We start from the raw sequence: 19,666 nt of genomic DNA, 5'->3' as shown, positions 1-19,666 counted from the left end.
AGAACGGTATTGCTATAAGATGAATTTATACGTCTGAACGCTGACTAACGAAACGACGTATAACGAAACAACGAAAAGCGAAACGACGGTCAGAGCATCGTTTTGAACTAGAACTCGATAACGAATCAGCATTCCATCGTGCCCATTGTGCGTCTGAACGTATGGCAACCACAGAACGGTATAACTAGGCGGGGCTTAATGGGAGCGATCACGAAAGGTGACCTTGTACCTGTCACTCATGGCCATAACAACATGCGGTGAGAAAATGCACATCTATACGATGTTTGTTTGTTTGTTTTGTTTTGTTTTTTTTTTTTTTTTACGGAATGGTCGAAATCTGAACGGTCTATCGGCTATGCCATGATTCTTTATACGTCGTTTCTTTATCGAGTTTGCTATAAACTGGCTTGCGTCTGAATAGGGGTAATGGGGGACGAAGTTGTGCCTGTGAACTTTTGGGCGCAAATGCTGAAGATTGAAGTTAAAGTTAAGGTTCAAGGTCAAGTTTTTAGCATTCCAATATTTCCCCGTTATCCATGGAATGCTAGCAGGTGTTTTCTTTACTGAGTGTAATACAGTTGTAGTGTATTTCTAGATAAAATTCTGTAGGAAAAGCTTTGAACCACAAGGTCAAAGGTGAAAGTTGAAGTATCCAGAAATGGCTCAAGGTGTCTTCATAAAACGCAGTATATACTTATGAATAGGTACTGGATCACGGTAGCTCCAAAGAATTCGGCCTAATACCCTCCGCATGTATTGTATAAGTGCATATCCAGTCTGCATAAGCCCGACTAGACGTTTGTATTCTTTATTCAATCTGCAGCAATATAAATAAGAGAAAAGAAAGCGTCCTTAGTACATGTATAAATGTGTCGCCCATCAACATACCCCTTCATAAATGTCACAGGGCTTAAGCATGCATAAAATCTCTGAATGACACTCTACTATTCATGTACATACTCTGAATTATAAACTGTTGCCTGAAATTGCCTTTCTCAAATGTGTGTACACAATACCAGCAATGACTCTAGTTTTGAATAGACCACAAAAAAATAATGCTAACTTACATATGTATTACATTAAACTCATTTTCAGGTGTTGTTCATCCCCTAGTAATTTCAACTGCATTTCCACAACAAACCTATTTATGTAATCGTGTATTAATTCTAATCAAATACACCTACATGTATTTTTCCATGTAATCTACTTACATACATCACATATGAGTATTAAGTGCAATATAAACTGGCATGTAGCACTTGTCAGTCTTATTCAATACACTCAACTCTTTCATGTTATTGTTGCTGTCTGTGTATACAATCAATTAACTTCCAAATTAATTTACAACCTTTATAAAGCTAATGCCCAAATTCACCAAATAAAAAAATATGTACGGAATTTGCATTTGCGTTGTTCATTATTAAACTGATGTACCATTTCTTCAAATAAACCTTGCCTCGTGCTCGTTATTTCTTTTGAGAACCTTGTTCGAGTAGTTCGACCCGACCTCGATGTAAATCGGGCCTATTTAAACCCTTTACTCACTTGATGTATCTATGACTCATATTTTCACTCTTAAACTAACCTTTCATACATCCAAACATTAAACAATTTCATTCATGGAGCATGCAACTTGTCCAGTTAATACGACAACCTCTATTGAGCGCACTGTGCCCAGACTACATGCGTGACTACAGAATTCACTTACAAGTCTAGTAGGAGAAAGGGGTTCCCATGCACCCCAAACATATATTTTTTTTAATCTACTTCATCTACACCAGTTTTGTGCGTAGATTTCAAAAATGCAATGTTAACAGGTCAAAGCGTGTCCCATAGTGGTCAAAAATCCGTTTCCATGGTAACGCATGGTGAAAATGTCAGTATCTCATAAAAATACCTGTAACCTTTGATAAAATTGTTCAATTATCATGGCTTCGGTATCAAATTAAAGAAAATTAAATTATCTATACGATGATACTAATTGTGTAGGGGGTTATACCAACCTTCATCTTAATTTTGAGGCCAGAATACAATTGTTACACATTTTTTAGCAAAAATGCAATTTTACCATAAAACTTATCTATCTCTAAATCATACCAAAACATACTCAATTTGTTTTGATATTCTTCAAAATTATACTAAATATGTATGCAATACAATGTGAAAATTTCATAGATATTGCTCAAATAATAAGAAAGTTACGGCCATCCAAAGTTGACATTCAAGCATGTCAAGAATGTGCAGATGGGAATGTGATGTACGCCCTCTATTGTTGAATAATCTCATTTAAACATTTCAGTCATCATAATTTGGTTCCAAAAGCATGAGAATGAAGTTGGATGTGATAAAGTGGGTCATCTAGACCAGTTTTGTGGGTAGAATTTAAAAAAAAAAATGCATTAACAGGTCAAAGAGTGTCCCATGGTGGCAAAAAAAAAAAATATGTTACCAAGGCAACGCATGATGGAAATGTCAGAATCTCCTTAAAATGTAATATTTGATACAATTGTTCACTTATGATTTAAATGTCAAATTTAAATGAAGAGTATTAAATTCTTTGAATGATATACCAATCATCACATGGAATTTATACTAATCGTCATATCAATTTTGAGGTCAGGGTAGTAGTTTTTGCAGCACGCTGCTGGGGGGGGGGGGCGAGTAGAAAAAAAATCATTGGTTCACATAGGAGTATAGTACAGTACTACAACATAGTATACTATTCGGGTATACGGTGCACGTTTTCGATCGAGGGCATGCGAATAGCTTGAATCGAACGATAGAATTTCGTAATACCGGGGCCCTGTTTAAAATTGATTATATACTATTAGTTGATTTCAACTGTACGTCTATAGGCCAGGGAATTGAGGCTGAAATTTGGGGTCTACTGGCAACTATCGTATAACAAACAAATTTTGTATTTGAAAATATACATGTATGTCTTAACAAACTTACCAGTAAAATTTACCCAGAAGTTCTGCTTCGGAACATGCCGAAATGACATCATCAACATGGCCACCCCACAAACCAGATAAATGAATGGGAATTTTAGGATACCTGAAGTGTTCATTAGACTAGTGTATGTATTTCTTATTTCCTGCCTTTCTTCAAACAAAATTGGGCACATTTGTGACCTCTTTTCTATGAAAACTTTATGCTAAAAACAATGTTTTTCTCAAACAAAAAAAAATGCAACACCTTCTCAACGTTAAACACCATTTTAAAGTTACATAAGTATGCAAATTCATAGCTATTTAATTGACTGGAGTTGAGACCTAACCTGTTAGAGACCACAGCTACCATGGTTACACTAAAACTTGCCTGTAGCCATTATAACACAGCTGTCTAGAAATCACAAATTTCATTATTAGTGGTGTATTATGTATTCCATCCCAGTAGCTGGATTTTTTGTTTTTTGTTTTGCATTTGGCACAAGCTGACATTTCGTTCAAGTCAATTAGGCACAGAACATAGATTAAGTCAATTTCTCATAAAATGAGACCCTCTACCTCCGCCCCCAATCCCAATAAAAATGCTTAGTTCATACCTTTTCCTTTCTTGCAGTCCTGTAGGGTGTTTCAACAAACTTTTCATTGGTTTCAGTCTCGCTATCTCACTTTTCTGATTGGTATGTTTCAGTCACGAGGACTTGCTAAGTGAAACTGAAAACACTAAGTGGCACTGATCTCACTGAAATCAATGTTGGTGAAACGGGTCCTGCATGAACTTCTGTACGATACCAGACCAAGCTCATTATACTCGATGGACTACTACAACAAATAGTGTACTTCTGAAAGAAATGAGGCACTGTTAACAGACACCGGATACACATTTTGTCATAGATCACATTAGTCCAGTCAAAATAGGGTTTCACCCAACACTAATTGCAACAGTAGGAATTCCACCGCAGTGCTATACTTGTTATGGGCTCCTAAACACCATACTAAAAGTCCCAAGAAATCCAGTGGGGCAAAGTGGCTAAATTTCCATAATATGCAAATTAGCTCCCATTATGATAAAAATACAGTGTTTCCATGAAAACTAGGTTTCTAGTTTTCAGATTGGAACACCGAAAGTGTTGAAACTTATGTTTACAATGTCACTAGTGCGATGCAAACATTTCACTATGTACATAGTCTGGGCCTCATTTGCATAATATGCAAAGGGTTCCGAGCCAACGGAATATTCTGATGCATCAAAGTGCCCGATATGAGCATATCAAGAGTGTTCAAATATGATATTTCAGTTTCTCTTCACCAAAAACAAACTTTACAGCATTAGTAAACTAGCATGAATTATTATTAGAAGATTAGAGTTTGTTATCAGACAGATAATGCTAGCTTATCCATTAATATTACGTAGAATTAAAGTACGAAATCAAACAAGTGTCAACATCTATAATTTGTCAACGCTAATTCTGTAATGAATGAAATCTATTTGGAGGGTGGTTTGTTCGAATCTTGATGATTAAGCTCTTGCATCCTTGAGGGTTTTGAGATATTGAAGATGGCACAGTCAAAGGAAACCCTGTGGGTAGTGCCCAAAGTTACCCCAGTCGAGCATAATTATTATCCCACGACCATTAATTTACAAAACATGCATCAACCAACATGATTTCCGTTGTTCTAAGCGTACAAGATTTTATTCTAAAGTCGTTTCGCCGTCTAGCAGAGACTTTGTTATTTCCATGAAATACAATTGGCATTGACAGCGGAGACATTTTTCTACAATGTGCACATCTTTAAAAAGTGGTGCACAGTCAAAGTGGCTCGCATGCAGGGAGGTACCCGAATTTATCCCTATACCCTCACGGCCCGGTACAAAACATATACACACGTGAATACAGCTGTTTGAAGCGAAAAAAAACCCTCTTTGCATAACGTCCTATTCATTTCATTTCCATTAAAATTCAGTGGAAGTTCTCGAAGAATTGTTGTTCTACAATATCTTGGTATAAGGTGAAAATGGTTCACATACGAAGACAACCACGTGGAGGGTGCCCAAAATTACCCCACCCAAAGACAGTCTAAGACATGCAATAATCATGTACCAGCGCAAATACATGAATATGTTCTATGGATACATGCCTTTAAACAGTCCTTCTGGTCCTCTAGCCCAGAAACCTTTAACTAATGAAATTCAATGGAGTCAACAGACGATGTATTGCTCTGTAATTTTTACTTACACTGACATAGTTAAAGTGGTCATCATTCGAAGGGAGCCTACAATATGGGAAGTGCACACATTAATTGCCTCTATACATGACCTTTGTAATGCAAATATCAACGCAATTATAGTATATACAGTCGTTCCAAAAGTGCATGTCTAAAAAAGGTCGCTCCTTGAGTTTTAGGACTATCACTTGAGTTTTGTGATTATGTATAATCATCGTATGGTGCTATAATCATTGTACATTCTTCTCATTCGACATAATTTTACGCACCACATTTTCTGTTACAAAGAAAGTGATGTCTATCTGTTCTTGTCGAAAAATGAAATAGAAATTGAATTGAATTCTATTGAATTGGATTCCTGCCATATCAAGACACTTTTTTCTATAAAAACTGCCGGGGTAGAGATAAAATAACAACATTGATCCATATATCATGCAGTCCAAAGGTTTCACTTGCAGAGACCACCTTGTGGGAGGTGCTCAAACTAATCCTGAAGGCAATGAAAAACATGCAGTATACACTGCATGTACAACCGCGAAAAATGTTCCATGGTTACATGCCTCTGAAAAGCTCTTCCGCCTGAGTGTGTAGCACATACGCTTTCGTAAAATGCAATTAAGGTGATATAGGAGACGTTGCTTTACAATATCTATTTTGTCAAGCCCTTGGGAAGTGCCCAGATCACCTCTGCCCTGACCGTCGTGGTCCCAAAACAAATTAACAAAACATACATTATATGCCACAGTAAACTCACTTGTACATGCATGTAAAGTCGTTGCCGAGTGGTAAATAAAGACACTTTACTTTTCATGATTTTTAAATGGTATAGAGACACTGCTTTACAATCACCATAGTCAAAGGGGTGCACATTCAAAGGCAACCGAGTGGGATTTGTTAAAAACCATCCAACCCCCAGGGCAATATAGGAAACATGCACCAGCATAATATAGCATAAATATGTTTCAATTTACCATGCCTTCACATTGTCGTTACGGTTGTACAGCAATTGCCCTTTTGTTTGTATGAAATGCAATATAATTACAAAAAGTAAAAATGCTCTACATTAACTATATTGTTAAAAGGGTCAACATTCAAAAGCAATCCCCTGGGAAGTGTCCAAAATAACCACCGCCGCTCAAGCCCCGTAATTACATCACACGGATACTATGAACGCAAATACCGACGTTCTTTCGTGCATGGTTTTAGAAGTAGTTCCAGCAATACAGCTGCACACTTTTATATCAATAAATGTCGTGGAAATGATAGGAGAAGCATTGCTTCAAAATATCTATTTAGTGAGAGGACGTACAGTAAATGCCAATCCTGTTGGATGTGCCCCAATCCCCCCCCCCCCCCCCGATCCGCCACCTTCAGTGCAGAGGCATGAAAATATACCTCATGAAATATTGCAAATTTAGATAAAATTTGGGTACTTCTGTTTACTTTTAGTTTTCACCATCAATTAATTACATAGAACTAGACTCTAACATTACAGATCTATTGTAATGAATACAAAATTATGTGGAGTCTACAGAACTAAGGTCTACACCAAAACTAGTATTATGTTACAGACAGTATCATTCCATCAAACTAATCTTGCAATCTGTTACTTTCACACTCAGCAAAGTAACTATACAAATAACAATCTATTCATAGATGTGCTCTTTAAATATTAGTAAATTCAACTCAATTCAACACAGCACATCAATAAGTTCTGATTTCATGTCATACCTAAATCCTAACACATTTTTAAACATGTGAGACTGAAGTTCACTGAACATAAACTTGTAGTGGAAAAGCTTCAATAGATGAATTTTTTTTTTTTTTGTACTTTGCTTTCAGGCAAAAATAAATGTATGTTGCAGAATGGTTTTAAAAACAATAATATGACACAAAATGCAATCAGATACAAGGGTCAGAGGTTTGATTTATGGCAGATTTCTTTGACTGATCCCGGTCTGATCCAAACAATAAAGCTTCTCACCAAAACTGTTGTCCTATCACAAGCAAGCTTGCTTATTTCTCCACAATAGAGGGCGCGCATCATCATCCATCCGGAAAATTCTTGACCAATTCTTGACAGGTGTCAATGTCAACTTTGGATGGCCGTAACTTGTTATTTGAGCAATATCTACGAGTTTTTCACATTTTATTACATACATATTTGGTATAATTTTGAAGAATATTCAAACAAATTGAATATTTTTTGGTATGATTTAGAGATAGATTAGTATTATGGTAAAAATGCATTTTTGCTAAAAAATGTGAAAAAATTGAATTCTGGCCTCAAAATTAATATGAAGATTGGTATAACCCCCTACATAATTGGTATCATCAAATAGATAATTTAATTTTCTTTAATTTGATACCAAAGCCATGATAATTGAACAGTTTTATCAAAGGTTACGTGTATTTTTATGAGATACTGACATTTTCACCATGCGTTACCATGGAAACGGATTTTTGACCACTATGGGACACGCTTTGACCTGTTAACATTGCATTTTTGAAATCTACGCACAAAATTGGTCTAGATGAAGTAGATTAAAAAAATATATGTTTGGGGTGCATGGGAACCCCCCTTTCCGACTGCACTATACTGCCTCCACACACAGTGCGCACTGTACCGTTTGCATTATAGCATGTGACAATTGAACCGTCTTTGTCTTTTTACCAACAAACTTTGAGGATCATTTTCAGCACACACAATAATTATTTGATATATGAACCAAAAATATGGAACTTACTTCTATGACAGAATGTATCAGTAACTGTAAGCTCGTTGTAGCCCTCTCTAATGCATAATTCAGGACCACAAGCCAAACTCTTGTCTCTGCGGACCAAACCGGGGGCTGCAAAAACGTGTTAGCTCTCTACCGTACTTTCGGCTGCTACTGTAACTTCAATTGTATTAAAGGGTATCTCTAAATGCACACACCTATGGTGTCTTTAAAGTAAAAAAAAAATATCATTTTCCGTCTTTACTCAACGAAACATACCTCCCCCCCCCTCCCATAAGGGGTTTACCTCATTCCAATAATGTGAAAAATCATTGACAATTAAATTTTACCAGACACTTGAATACTGCTGCTCTCAACAATACTTGACATATACACAATGTTAACTGAACTTGACATGTTTAGCTGACATTACATGCAACCTCATTTAAAGCTTAACATGAGATAACTTTCAGTCTTCATAACCTTCCGCTGGGTAGACTACCACTACTTTGGTTATCGGCCTCTTATAGTCTGACCTAGCGGTTTTCACCTTCACATTCCTTACTCTGCCATCAGATAATGGATATACATGCACGATTCTACCTAAGGTCCACTTTCCGCGAAGAGCATTAGGATCTGATACCACTACAACGTCATCGACGCGAACGTTTCGTCGTTCCACATTCCATCTCCTTCGAGGCACCAGTAGCGGAAAAACATCTCGATTCCACGCTTTCCAAAATGCATCGACAATGCGCTGGACGAATTCAACACGGTGTCGGGGGTTCATAGTCTCCCTGAACGGACCTTGCGACACTCTACTTGATGCGCGACCTAACAAAACATCATTCGGACATAGGTAACTACTATCATCTGGATCATTGGGCGCCCTGCCAATCGGACGCTGGTTTACCAGATTTGCTACTTCAACAAAACATGTGTACAACTCAGAGGGGGACATAACTTGACTGCCTATTGCTTTCTTAAGCGCGTATTTACAACTTTTCACAAGAGCTTCAGCGTTTCCATTCTGATGCGGGGCATAGGGCGTTGTGAATTTCCATTCCACTCCGCGATCAGCACAATACTCCTTCAGCTGCACGTCATCCCAACCTTTCACCATCTCACGTAACTCGCGTTCTGCGCCTACGAACTGCGTACCGTTGTCGCTCACTAAGACCTTGGGCTGACCTCTGAAGGCGAAAAATCTCCGAAGCACTTGAATAAACTCCATGGTAGAACTATCGACAGCTACATCTAGATGAACGACTCGCGTGTTGAGACATGTGAAAAGCACTCCGTATCGTTTCGCTACCTTATTTCTCCCGACCTTAACGTTGTACGGCCCAAAATAATCACACGCTGTATAGTGAAAAGGTGGTATGAACGGTGCTGTGCGTAGCTCTGGCAAATCGGCCATTAGTTGCGACTCCAACTTGCACTCCATCTTTCTGCATGTGACACAGCTGTGCTTTATCGACTTGGCAAGCTTGGTCACTCCGGTTATCCAGTACTTGCGTCTCACTTTAGCCGCAGTAGTCGCCACCCCATCATGGCCAATCTCATGAATTTGTCGTGTGATGAGCTTCGATACCCTATGCTGACCTGGTAACAGCACAGGATGCCTGTTGTCGTAAGAATCAAAGATCCCTCCCGCTCTGCCACCGACATAGATGATGCCGTCATCGACGTACGGGCTCAGCGTTTTGAACTCTCCTCGTTTCATCATAGCATGCAGTGGCTTTTGTACCTCTCTGATCCAGAACCGCTCAGCAGACTCTAACTCTGATGATTGAGAGGTCCTTTCCTTCCACCTTCTGTTTCATCACTGCCTGTATTACACCTGGCCTCCGCTTTGTGAAGAAATCTCTTGACGTATGCAGTGACCCTTATTAACTTCTTCGAGCTCGAGTACCTCTCACAGTCAAAGCAATCTGGAGTTACGACTGCATTCATTATCTGTTCTGCTTTACGCCTCTCTTTGTTCTCTTCTGCATTTGGTGATGTGATTTCTATGCACGTCAACTCTTCCTCAGCCAGTTTAAGGAATTCAGGTCCATCTCTCCACCTTTCAAGCAACTTTGACACTGGCACTCCTCTGGATACATCATCTGCAGGATTTTCCTTGCCATTTACATGTTTCCACTGATGCGGATTGGACTTGCTCTGTATCTCTCCTACTCTAGATGACACAAATGGCTTAAAAGCCCTTGCTTGGCTTCTAATCCATCCCAGCACTATCATGCTATCAGTCATGAAAACTGTATCCTGCATCTCCAGTGTCGTCTCCTCTCTGATAGCTTCATCCAGTCTAGTGGCCATCACAGCCGCTTGAAGTTCAAGTCTGGGTAATGTCAACCTTTTCAACGGTGCTACTCTTGATTTGGCAGCCACAAAACTGACATCATACCGGTCGTTGTCGTTCCTCTGCCATCGAAGGTATGCGCATGCACCAAAGGCATCCTCCGAAGCATCACTGAAGATACAGAGCTTGGGCAAACCCATTGCCTCTGGTGGGGTTAGACATCTTGGGAACGTCACTTCATTGAGCTCCTTCATTTCTCTGAATAGCTTGCCCTACTCAGCATTCTCTCTAAACGGCAGCTCCTCATCCCAGTCTAATCCAAGTTGCCAAAGACGCTGCATACCTATCTTGTCTCGCACCAAGAAAGCAGAGGCAAAACCAATCGGGTCAAATATCCTGGCAACTTGACTTAGGATTTGCCTCTTGGTCCATTTGTATGAGTCATCTTTCTCAGCTTCACTCTGGAGTAGAGTTGACTTCACTAGGTCTGAAAACTCATCTGTATCATGCTTCCATACAGCGCCCAACACTTTCTCCTCCGTCAACGCTTCAAGGACATTCATCTTTCATTGGGATGTTAGAAAGCCAGCCTTTAATCTTGAAACCACCCTTTGCTAGAACTGCATCAATGTTCTTGGTTAACTCCTTTGCCTCTTCTGATGATTTGACTGACGTGCAAACATCATCCATGTAAGTGTCACGCTCAAGAACCATAGCCGCTTCTGGATGCTTTGACTTTCCTTCTTCCGCTGTTCTCCTCAGTGCCACCTGAGCTATGGCTGCTGCCGGCTTATCTCCGAATGTGACCACTTGCTTCACATACACGTCAGGCTTCCTGGAAGTTTGCATATCCCTCCAGAGGTATCGATGAACATGCTGATCCTCTTCCGTCATGAGCACCCTGTGGTACATTGTAGAAATGCCACCACAGATTGCTACTTTATGCTCTCGAAATCGAAGCAAGACACCGAACAAATCATTCAACAAATTGGGTCCTTTCAACCAGTAATCGTTCAAGCAATGGCCTTGGTAGGTCGCTGATGCGTTGAACACAATCCCTACTGGCGTGCTTCGTTTCTCTGGACGTATGACAGCATGATGGGACACATGCTGCACAGGACCTTTATGAGCAGACATCTCCTTTTCCGTCAGCTTTCTCGAAAATCCCATCTTTTCCATGTCTGTCATCTGCTGGTTGTAGACATCAGCGTACTCTGGATCTTTAGCCAGCTTTCTCTCTATAGACTCGAGCATCCTTTCTGCTTGAACTCTATTATCTGGCAAATCATGTTGGTCCTTTTTCCATGGGTATGGAACTCTCCATTGGTTTCCCACCTTTTCGCAAGAGTTGTAGATTAAGTTGTACTCGTCTCTCTCTCTGCTTTGCTCATGTTAACAGGCTTGCAATGACAATCACTTGCTCGTACTCCCATGCTTTCAGTACTCCAGAAATCTGACAAATCGACTGGTGGAGATATCTGAACGTGTAAAACTCTGTGTGGGTTTTGCTGATTCACTCCTGATCCTCCAAACACAACCCACCCAAAAGGGGACTTCCGTATTACTACGTTACCGCTCTGACGAGTTTCTCCTGAGTGCATCTTTGCGTGGTCGATCCCGATGAGCAGATCCACTTCACCATTATCTCTGTTGACATCGTTTGCACTCAAGTTTACCTTCTCAACTATAGAGCAAACATCAATGTCATGTATCTCCTCAGTAATGCTGGGCAGTCCTACAGTAGATATGGTGCTCACCCTCTTGTCAGCAATAGCACATACAGGAACCTTGTACAACTTTGTACGTAGCTGCTCGGTTTCTCCTCCCACCTTGGTGATTGTGATGGTGGTTTTGGTCCCTTTCAGATCCAATTCATCAGCAAATCCTTGTCTGATCATACTGATCTGTGCTCCGGAGTCTAAAAGCACATTTCCCACTCTGTTTTCTGTCTTTGACTTGATGAATTCAGCCTTGAGGATAGGAAGAATCGCCTCTTTACTTCCAACTGTGGCGATACCGACTTGATTCATCTCCTGATCTGGGTGAAGAAGGGGATGGTGATAGAATTTACATGGCTGCCCCTTGTAACTCTCAGTGCATAACCTCCTCTTTTTGCACGTGCTCATGCGGTGCCCTCTACCTGCTTGCTTAAGACAACTGAAGCAGGCATGATTGCCCCTTACTAACTTCAGACGTTTTTGTTGTGGCTTGGATATGAATTCTCTGCACTGATCAGTCCAGTGCCCATCCTTGGTTTTGCACATCCAACATCGAAACTCTGAAACCTTGGCAGGAATTGAAGCCGATAACTGGTTCACTGACATCCTCGACTTTGCTTCATTCCTCACTGGTGCAGAGGAACGCATCCTAGCTCTCATTTCACTCTCCATCCACTTCAAGAGGGACTCTAGGGTCTGCAATGTTTCCTCATCTTGTCTCCGAAACCACAGCCTTCGATCATCCTCGTTTAGCTTCCTCTCTATTTTGGCTAACATATGACTGTTGTTCATGTCATTATCTCGCCCTACCTTGTTCAGTGTGTGGTAGCTTCTTCGAACCAAGTTCACGAAGTCGCAAAACCTCTCATCTTCACCGCTCTTCAGTGGCTTGAATCTGGAGATATCGTTGAGGATTGCATCAGCCACCATGCGTGGGTCTCCATACATGAGATCTAATTGGCTCCATGCTGCCTCATAATCTTGACCAATACCTCTAATGTGCTGTAAGGCTTTTCCAGTCAAGCATGACCGTAGAACCATTAATGCATCTCTTCCACTGTACTGATTATGCACAACATGCTTAAAATCTGCCTTAAAGATCATATATTCTCTTATGTCTCCTGAAAATCTGGGCAGATTTGGTTTCTCCAGCTTGAAACGTGAGGTTACTGTCGCCGGTCCCTCAGGGGATGGACTCTCATGAACATCATTGCTTGCAGCATGCGATGTCTCTCGAACATTGTTATCCTCATTGACTTGTGTGATAGCATGCTCTGCCTCTTTCTGACAGTAATCCTTCTCCTTAATCTGAAGCTTGAGAAATGCCTTCTGACAATCCTCCATCCATTTCTCTTCGGCTTCGAATTCTGCATCATCCTCTATCATCTGTGTGTAGGCCTCATGCTGTGACTGAAGACTTGCGTAGGCTTCATTGTAACTCTTGAAAGCCTCTGAAACTTCACAAACAGGACGGTTCTCTGACAGCATGAAATCCAGAGCATTGCCAATACGTGTGAATTTAGCCTTGGCTCCTCTACGTCGGTGCTTCAAACTCTTAGCGTCGTCCGCCATCTTGTATCCTCTGGAACACCAGACCCCAGGAGAGCTGAAGAAAGTGAATGTATGGATCACGGTAGCTCCAAAGAATTCGGCCTAATACACTCCGCATGTATTGTATAAGTGCATATCCAGTCTGCATAAGCCCGACTAGACGTTTGCATTCTTTATTCAATCTGCAGCAATATAAATAAGAGAAAAGAAAGCGTCCTTAGTACATGTATAAATGTGTCGCCCATCAACATACCCCTTCATAAATGTCACAGGGCTTAAGCATGCATAAAATCTCTGAATGACACACTACTATTCATGTACATACTCTGAATTATAAACTGTTGCCTGAAATTGCCTTTCTCAATTGTGTACACAATACCAGCAATGACTCTAGTTTTGAATAGACCACAAAAAATACTAACTTACATATGTATTACATTAAACTCATTTTCAGGTGTTCATCCCCTAGTAATTTCAACTGCATTTCCACAACAAACCTATTTATGTAATCGTGTATTAATTCTAATCAAATACACCTACATGTATTTTTCCATGTAATCTACTTACATACATCACATATAAATATTAAGTGCAATATAAACTGGCATGTAGCACTTGTCAGTCTTATTCAATACACTCAACTCTTTCATGTTATTGTTGCTGTCTGTGTATACAATCAATTAACTTCCAAATTAATTTACAACCTTTATAAAGCTAATGCCCAAATTCCCCAAATAAAAAAATATGTATGGAATTTGCATTTGCGTTGTTGATGTACCATTTCTTCAAATAAACCTTGCCTCGTGCTCGTTATTTCTTTTGAGAACCTTGTTCGAGTAGTTCGACCCGACCTCGATGTAAATCGGGCCTATTTAAACCCTTTACTCACTTGATGTATCTATGACTCATATTTTCACTCTAAAACTAACCGTTCGTACATCCAAACATTAAACAATTTCATTCATGGAGCATGCAACTTGTCCAGTTAATACGACAACCTCTGTCGAGCGCACTGTGCCCAGACTACATGCGCGACTACAGAATTCACTTACTGCCTCCACACACAGTGCGCACTGTACCGTATGCGTTATAACATGTGACAATTGAACCGTCTTTGTCTTTTTACCAACAAACTCTGAGGATCATTTTCAGCACACACAATAATTATTTGATATATGAACCAAAAATATGGAACTTACTTCTATGACGGAATGTATCAGTAACTGTAAGCTCGTTGTAGCCCTCTCTAATGTATAATTCAGGACCACAAGCCAAACTCTTGTCTCTGCGGACCAAACCGGGCGCTGCAAAAACGTGTTATCTCTCTACCGTACTTTCGGCTGCTACTGTAACTTCAATTGTAAGGTATCTCTAAATGCACACACCTATGGTGTCTTTAAAGTAAAAAAAAAAATCATTTTCCGTCTTTACTCAATGAAACAGGTACCTACCAATCATTCTCTGAAGATTTTGGTGCCATGGGGTCAAACATCAAGAGTCAAGTGTCAGGTTAAATAGTTGAACGTATTTCCATAATACTTGCTCTCTGAAACCAATTTAGTAATCAAATTGAATTAAACTTAGTTCGAGGAAATTAAACTTTGAAAACATTTGTGACAGTCATGCAATATGGCCGATTCATATTTTTCATATTTCATATTTTTCACTTTGACTTTTACAGATCTCCGAACTTTCCTTAGAACGTTCCAACACCTGCTACGGTTTCATCTCAGAGTCAGGAGCAACAAACTTGGCTGAATTCCTGTGTCGTCTGCCCAATCTTACACGTGCCGAACTCAACTTGGTTGTACTGCCAGAGATATTCTTCACGACAATTTCCTCACAGGCTTCTCGCTGTAAAGTAAGAATCAGTTATCTTAATTTGCTCACTATTTGTTCAGTGTGAGGGAGGGGAGGGGAGGGAGGGGAGGGGAGTATATCACAACTGTCTTGGAGGTGATATTACAATTTATTGCAGAAAGTGAAGCCGTTGATAGGGCAATGATGTTTTCAGATAATTTGTCTGGCACAGTGATATCATTAATCACACAAGAAAATTCAAAATAAAAACATCATAATTATTTGAAGCATCATCATTATAAATCACATCAATTTCTATCATTGCCCATCCGACAATAATTACGTTCAGATGACAAGCCCTAAACTAGAGGTTAACTTCGACGTGCGTCCACACTACGAGGTTAAATTCCTGCCCCTTTGAGTGCGTTGATTTTTGTGTCCAGACAGCCGGCATGCCCGGGACTCGTGGTTAGAGCGCTATCCATAAGATTTCTCGTGGCTCTTAACAACGAGCTAACCTCGAGGTTAGCTAACTACGAGTACGTCTTCACGTTCCCTTACTACAAGCTTAACATCGAGGTTTCCTATCCTCGAGGTTAAGGTTTTTTGTCTGAACGTAACTAATGTAGCCGTACTTTGAACCAGGTCTTTTGACAGGAAAACTGTTGAAATGACAAATAATATTTTCTGCAGTGGAGGTGGTTGCGCATTCCTTATTAACAAGGAAACCCAACCAATATGATACAAGGTATGTTGCTATGAATCCATTTCTTTCAGAGAAATAAGAATCGGTTAATAGTGATAACGATGTGTCCTTTTGATTATCTTCATCATGTTACAGGTGGAGTGCATCACCATCAATGGCAAGCCATTAAGATCTTTCCAGAGTGGTAATCAACTAGGCATACAGGTATGTATTTTGTTATTAGCTTTTTCCTTTTTCTCATTCTTTTGTTCGCTCAATTATGAGATTATTAATAATCATATATGTGATATTCATGAAGTGTAGCTATTGATGGCCTAGCATTTACCTTAGTGGGACATCTGGGTGGAAGCAGAGAAAAAAGTCACAAGAAGAACAGCGAAGAGATTTACTATGGGAAATTCTTTCAAGAGTATGACGTCTTATCTTAATCCAGTTCAATCTTATTCAGCAGTACGTAACTGTGAACAGTGAGGAGAAACAAGATGGAGGTAGAATTAATCTGCTGCGAAGAATGTAGAAACAAGTTAAAGGACATCAGCAATGTGTTTTACACCATGATCCTATACGATAGGGTCTTTTAGTACTATCACATATTGATACATAGATATTTAATTCCGAGGTTATGTCGGTAATTTTAGCGACAAAAAACAACAACATCAACAAACAAACCAAAACAAAACAAAACAAACAAAAACCAACTAAACTTAAAAATAAAATGTTTTAAATTCCAACATAATAAGTTATTTGATATGAAGTGAAAGAAACAAAATTGCACATTAGGGGTTTGGGTGTGATAAATGTCTCAAAAGTAGGCCTAATGCTTGATGATTTGTTTTTAACCACTCATCTCTGTTTTCGTGTAAGACGTAGGCATGGTAGGCTATCGGGAAGCATTGATACCAACGCACCTTACATGTCGTCGCGCAAACAATTCACCCTTCACGAGCTTGCGGCGTACGTTGCTGCCTGGACATAGTGAAGATGAAGTTGGTCATCTAATGTCTGAGGTGCTGTCAGATTCCCACAAACGATGATACTAACTTTAATTTTAGAATTTGTAGGCAGCATACGTCGTCAAGGGTCAATTGTTTCGAGCGACAATTATGCAACATCGCATATTCGCGTAAAATGCAGTGCATAAGTGCTCTGGCGATAAACTTGTTCGGATGTTGCCGCAATAATTTCTATTGAATGAACACCAATGACAAGGATGAAGGCCCGTTTACACCGAGCACAGTACGGGCAACGAGCCGGGTTTTTGAAATGGCGTGCCGAAAAGGAACTATGTCTGGTTCTGTTACAATATCACTTCCCTGCCAATAATTTTGTTACAGAATTGATCTTTACTGTTTATTTTGTTGTTCATGATTTAGTCATAGGAATGTTGCGAATTTCTTTCTTTTTTCCTTTTGGGGCACAATAGCAAAAAAAAAAAAAAAAAAAAAAAAAACGGCCCGTTGCTCGCACCGTGCTCGGTGTGGACGCGCCCTAAGGGTTCGCTAACCGCGCGTTGTATACATTTATGTAATGGCCCAGACTAAAACCACATAATGTCACTGATTACAATTTTCTTCAGTGGACCAAAACATATGTCCTTTGGGTTGATCGTCATTTTTTTTTTTTGCCTTACATTGAAGACTGATCGTTTTCTCTACCAAATACCAAAATTTGCGGCTTATGACGAAACTGAAATAAAGATATTAAAGTTTTACTGGACCATTAGCTATGTATAATTTTATAGCTTAGTACTGACATTGCTATTATGTAAAAATGCGGAAATTCGTTTTTAGCATACGTTTGGAAGATTTCGAACTGGATGGTCACTCATTTGGATCAGACAAAAATCACCCAATCCTCTACTACCTTGGAAAATTATCTTTCTATTAAATTTTCCTCTCACTCTCCAACAGACACCCAGTGATGACAGCAGCTCAGAAGACGACAGCAGCCAAGAAACAGATTAAGGTTCTGGGCAAGAAAACTTCCCAGCTCCGGACGAATCTGAGACAAACAACTAAGGAAGCATGATACTATTAGTTACTATTGATAACTATTATGTTACTCTTCGAGGAGTTGGTTTCTTGAGAGGACCAGGACAAGAAAGGACACGTGCAAGAGGAAGAAGGGAACAAGCAAGATAAAGAAATCAATGCAGGAGAGGGGAACAAACAAAGGCTAAACATCTTAGAAATTTCTTTGGAATCATCTTCTTACTTATGGTCTTTCTAATATATCCTCTTTTGTGCTATGCGGTATTACTATTAAAAGGCTGCGTCTTTCAGCCAGGACCTGGCAGCAGGGATGAGGTTGCAGAGGGCAATCCATCCACCTTCCAGACAATGAAGCGTGCCATCTTCCACCAAGTGGTCTGCCATGATCTGTCCACGGAGCTACTATTAGAGTAGCCCCATGGTCTGTCTTTGGAGAATGATAAACCAAAGTTACGTTCAGACGGCAGGCCCTAACCTCGAGGTTAGGAAACCTCGAGGTTTAGCTCTTGCCCCCTAACTACGATGTGTGTCCACACGACGAATTTTAACCTCGAGGTTACGAAACCTCGAGGTTAAGCTTCTGCCCCCCGTAACTACGAGTGGGTCCTACTCGATGTTAAAACCACAAAACCGGAAGTTTCAGCCCACACTGCTAACAAGGCGTCTATTTATTCTTTAGTCCAACCCTGTCGGACTCGCTTACAGGTACTCTTTTTCTCTGTCATGGTATGCAGAGATAGCACTGCACTGATGACTTTATGCCTTTATGAAGATATTCGTCGAAAACATTTTTTTAGCGTCGGAGAAGAATATAGAATACAGTAGCGAGTTCGACGTGTTCAGTTTCAGAGATCAAGCGCATGGGAAGAAAAGATGTTGTTGTGTCGTGCGTCATAGGTTTTTCACGTGTAGTGTATTTGTGGTGTACGTTTGGGTGGTTGACCCGGAAGCAGGGGGAAATTGTGGGGGCTGGAATTTACGGCGAGGTCACTCTTAACTTCGAGTTCGTTGTTTTTTGTGTCCACACGGTGCTTAACTACGAGTGGGGACCCCCCGCGGCTCGTGGTTAGAGCGCTAACCATAAGATTTCTCGTGGCTCGAAACATCGAGCAAACCTCGAGGTTTGCTAACTACGAGTGCGTCTTCACAGTCCCTAACTACAAGCTCTAACCTCGAAGTTTCCTAACTTCGAGGTTAAGGGCTCCCGTCTGAACGTAACTCAAGTCCGAATGAGGGGGGGGGGGGGTGGGGTCCCGAAGAAGAAAGACATTGAACCAAGATTCAGGAACAAAGCGAGGAAGGACATTAGTGCCTGTGCTATGGGATTGCATGAAAACAAAATCTAATAAGAAACCTACGCACTTAACCCCACATCAGGATTCAGAGAGCCGCAGTGAGCTGAAACATTAACAGCAGAAATGTGAGAGCTCTATACTAATTAAAACGAAGACGTACGCCTACATGTATGTACCGCTGAAAGTTGAAAAACACGCTAAGACTACCAGCTGGAGACACTGCTGGGACACGTCGTGATAGCACCTTGTTGAGATGTCATCATGGGTGAATGACAAACCTTGTTGGCCAGTCTTGAAGAAACATCTATTTCATGCGTTTTCTCCACTTGTCTTTATTGTTTTCTTCTTCATTAGGTCCTATGTCGTGTTTGCAAACACTTTGTATTTTAGTCGAAAATAATGATAA

The 19,666-nt window shown here is 40.2% G+C and overlaps 1 protein-coding gene across 1 annotated transcript in view; it reads left to right on the top strand.

Annotated features, from left to right (window-relative positions):
• The window catches only part of LOC140235655 (uncharacterized), a 33,633-nt gene extending 15,630 nt beyond the window's left edge, over positions 1-18,003 (top strand). Inside the window, exons 4-6 of the mRNA XM_072315664.1 lie at positions 15,150-15,329; positions 16,110-16,178; positions 17,885-18,003. Of these exons, the coding sequence (XP_072171765.1) occupies positions 15,150-15,329; positions 16,110-16,178; positions 17,885-17,938 (303 nt within the window). The 3' untranslated portion in view covers positions 17,939-18,003. The remainder of the gene's footprint in view (positions 1-15,149; positions 15,330-16,109; positions 16,179-17,884) is intronic.
• The last annotated feature ends 1,663 nt before the right edge of the window (positions 18,004-19,666 follow it).

This window comes from Diadema setosum, chromosome 12, assembly GCF_964275005.1.
Source record: "Diadema setosum chromosome 12, eeDiaSeto1, whole genome shotgun sequence".
Lineage (NCBI taxonomy): Eukaryota > Metazoa > Echinodermata > Echinoidea > Diadematoida > Diadematidae > Diadema > Diadema setosum.
The sequence above is the reverse complement of the archived record's forward strand: the minus strand, read 5'-3'. Positions and strand labels throughout refer to the sequence as shown.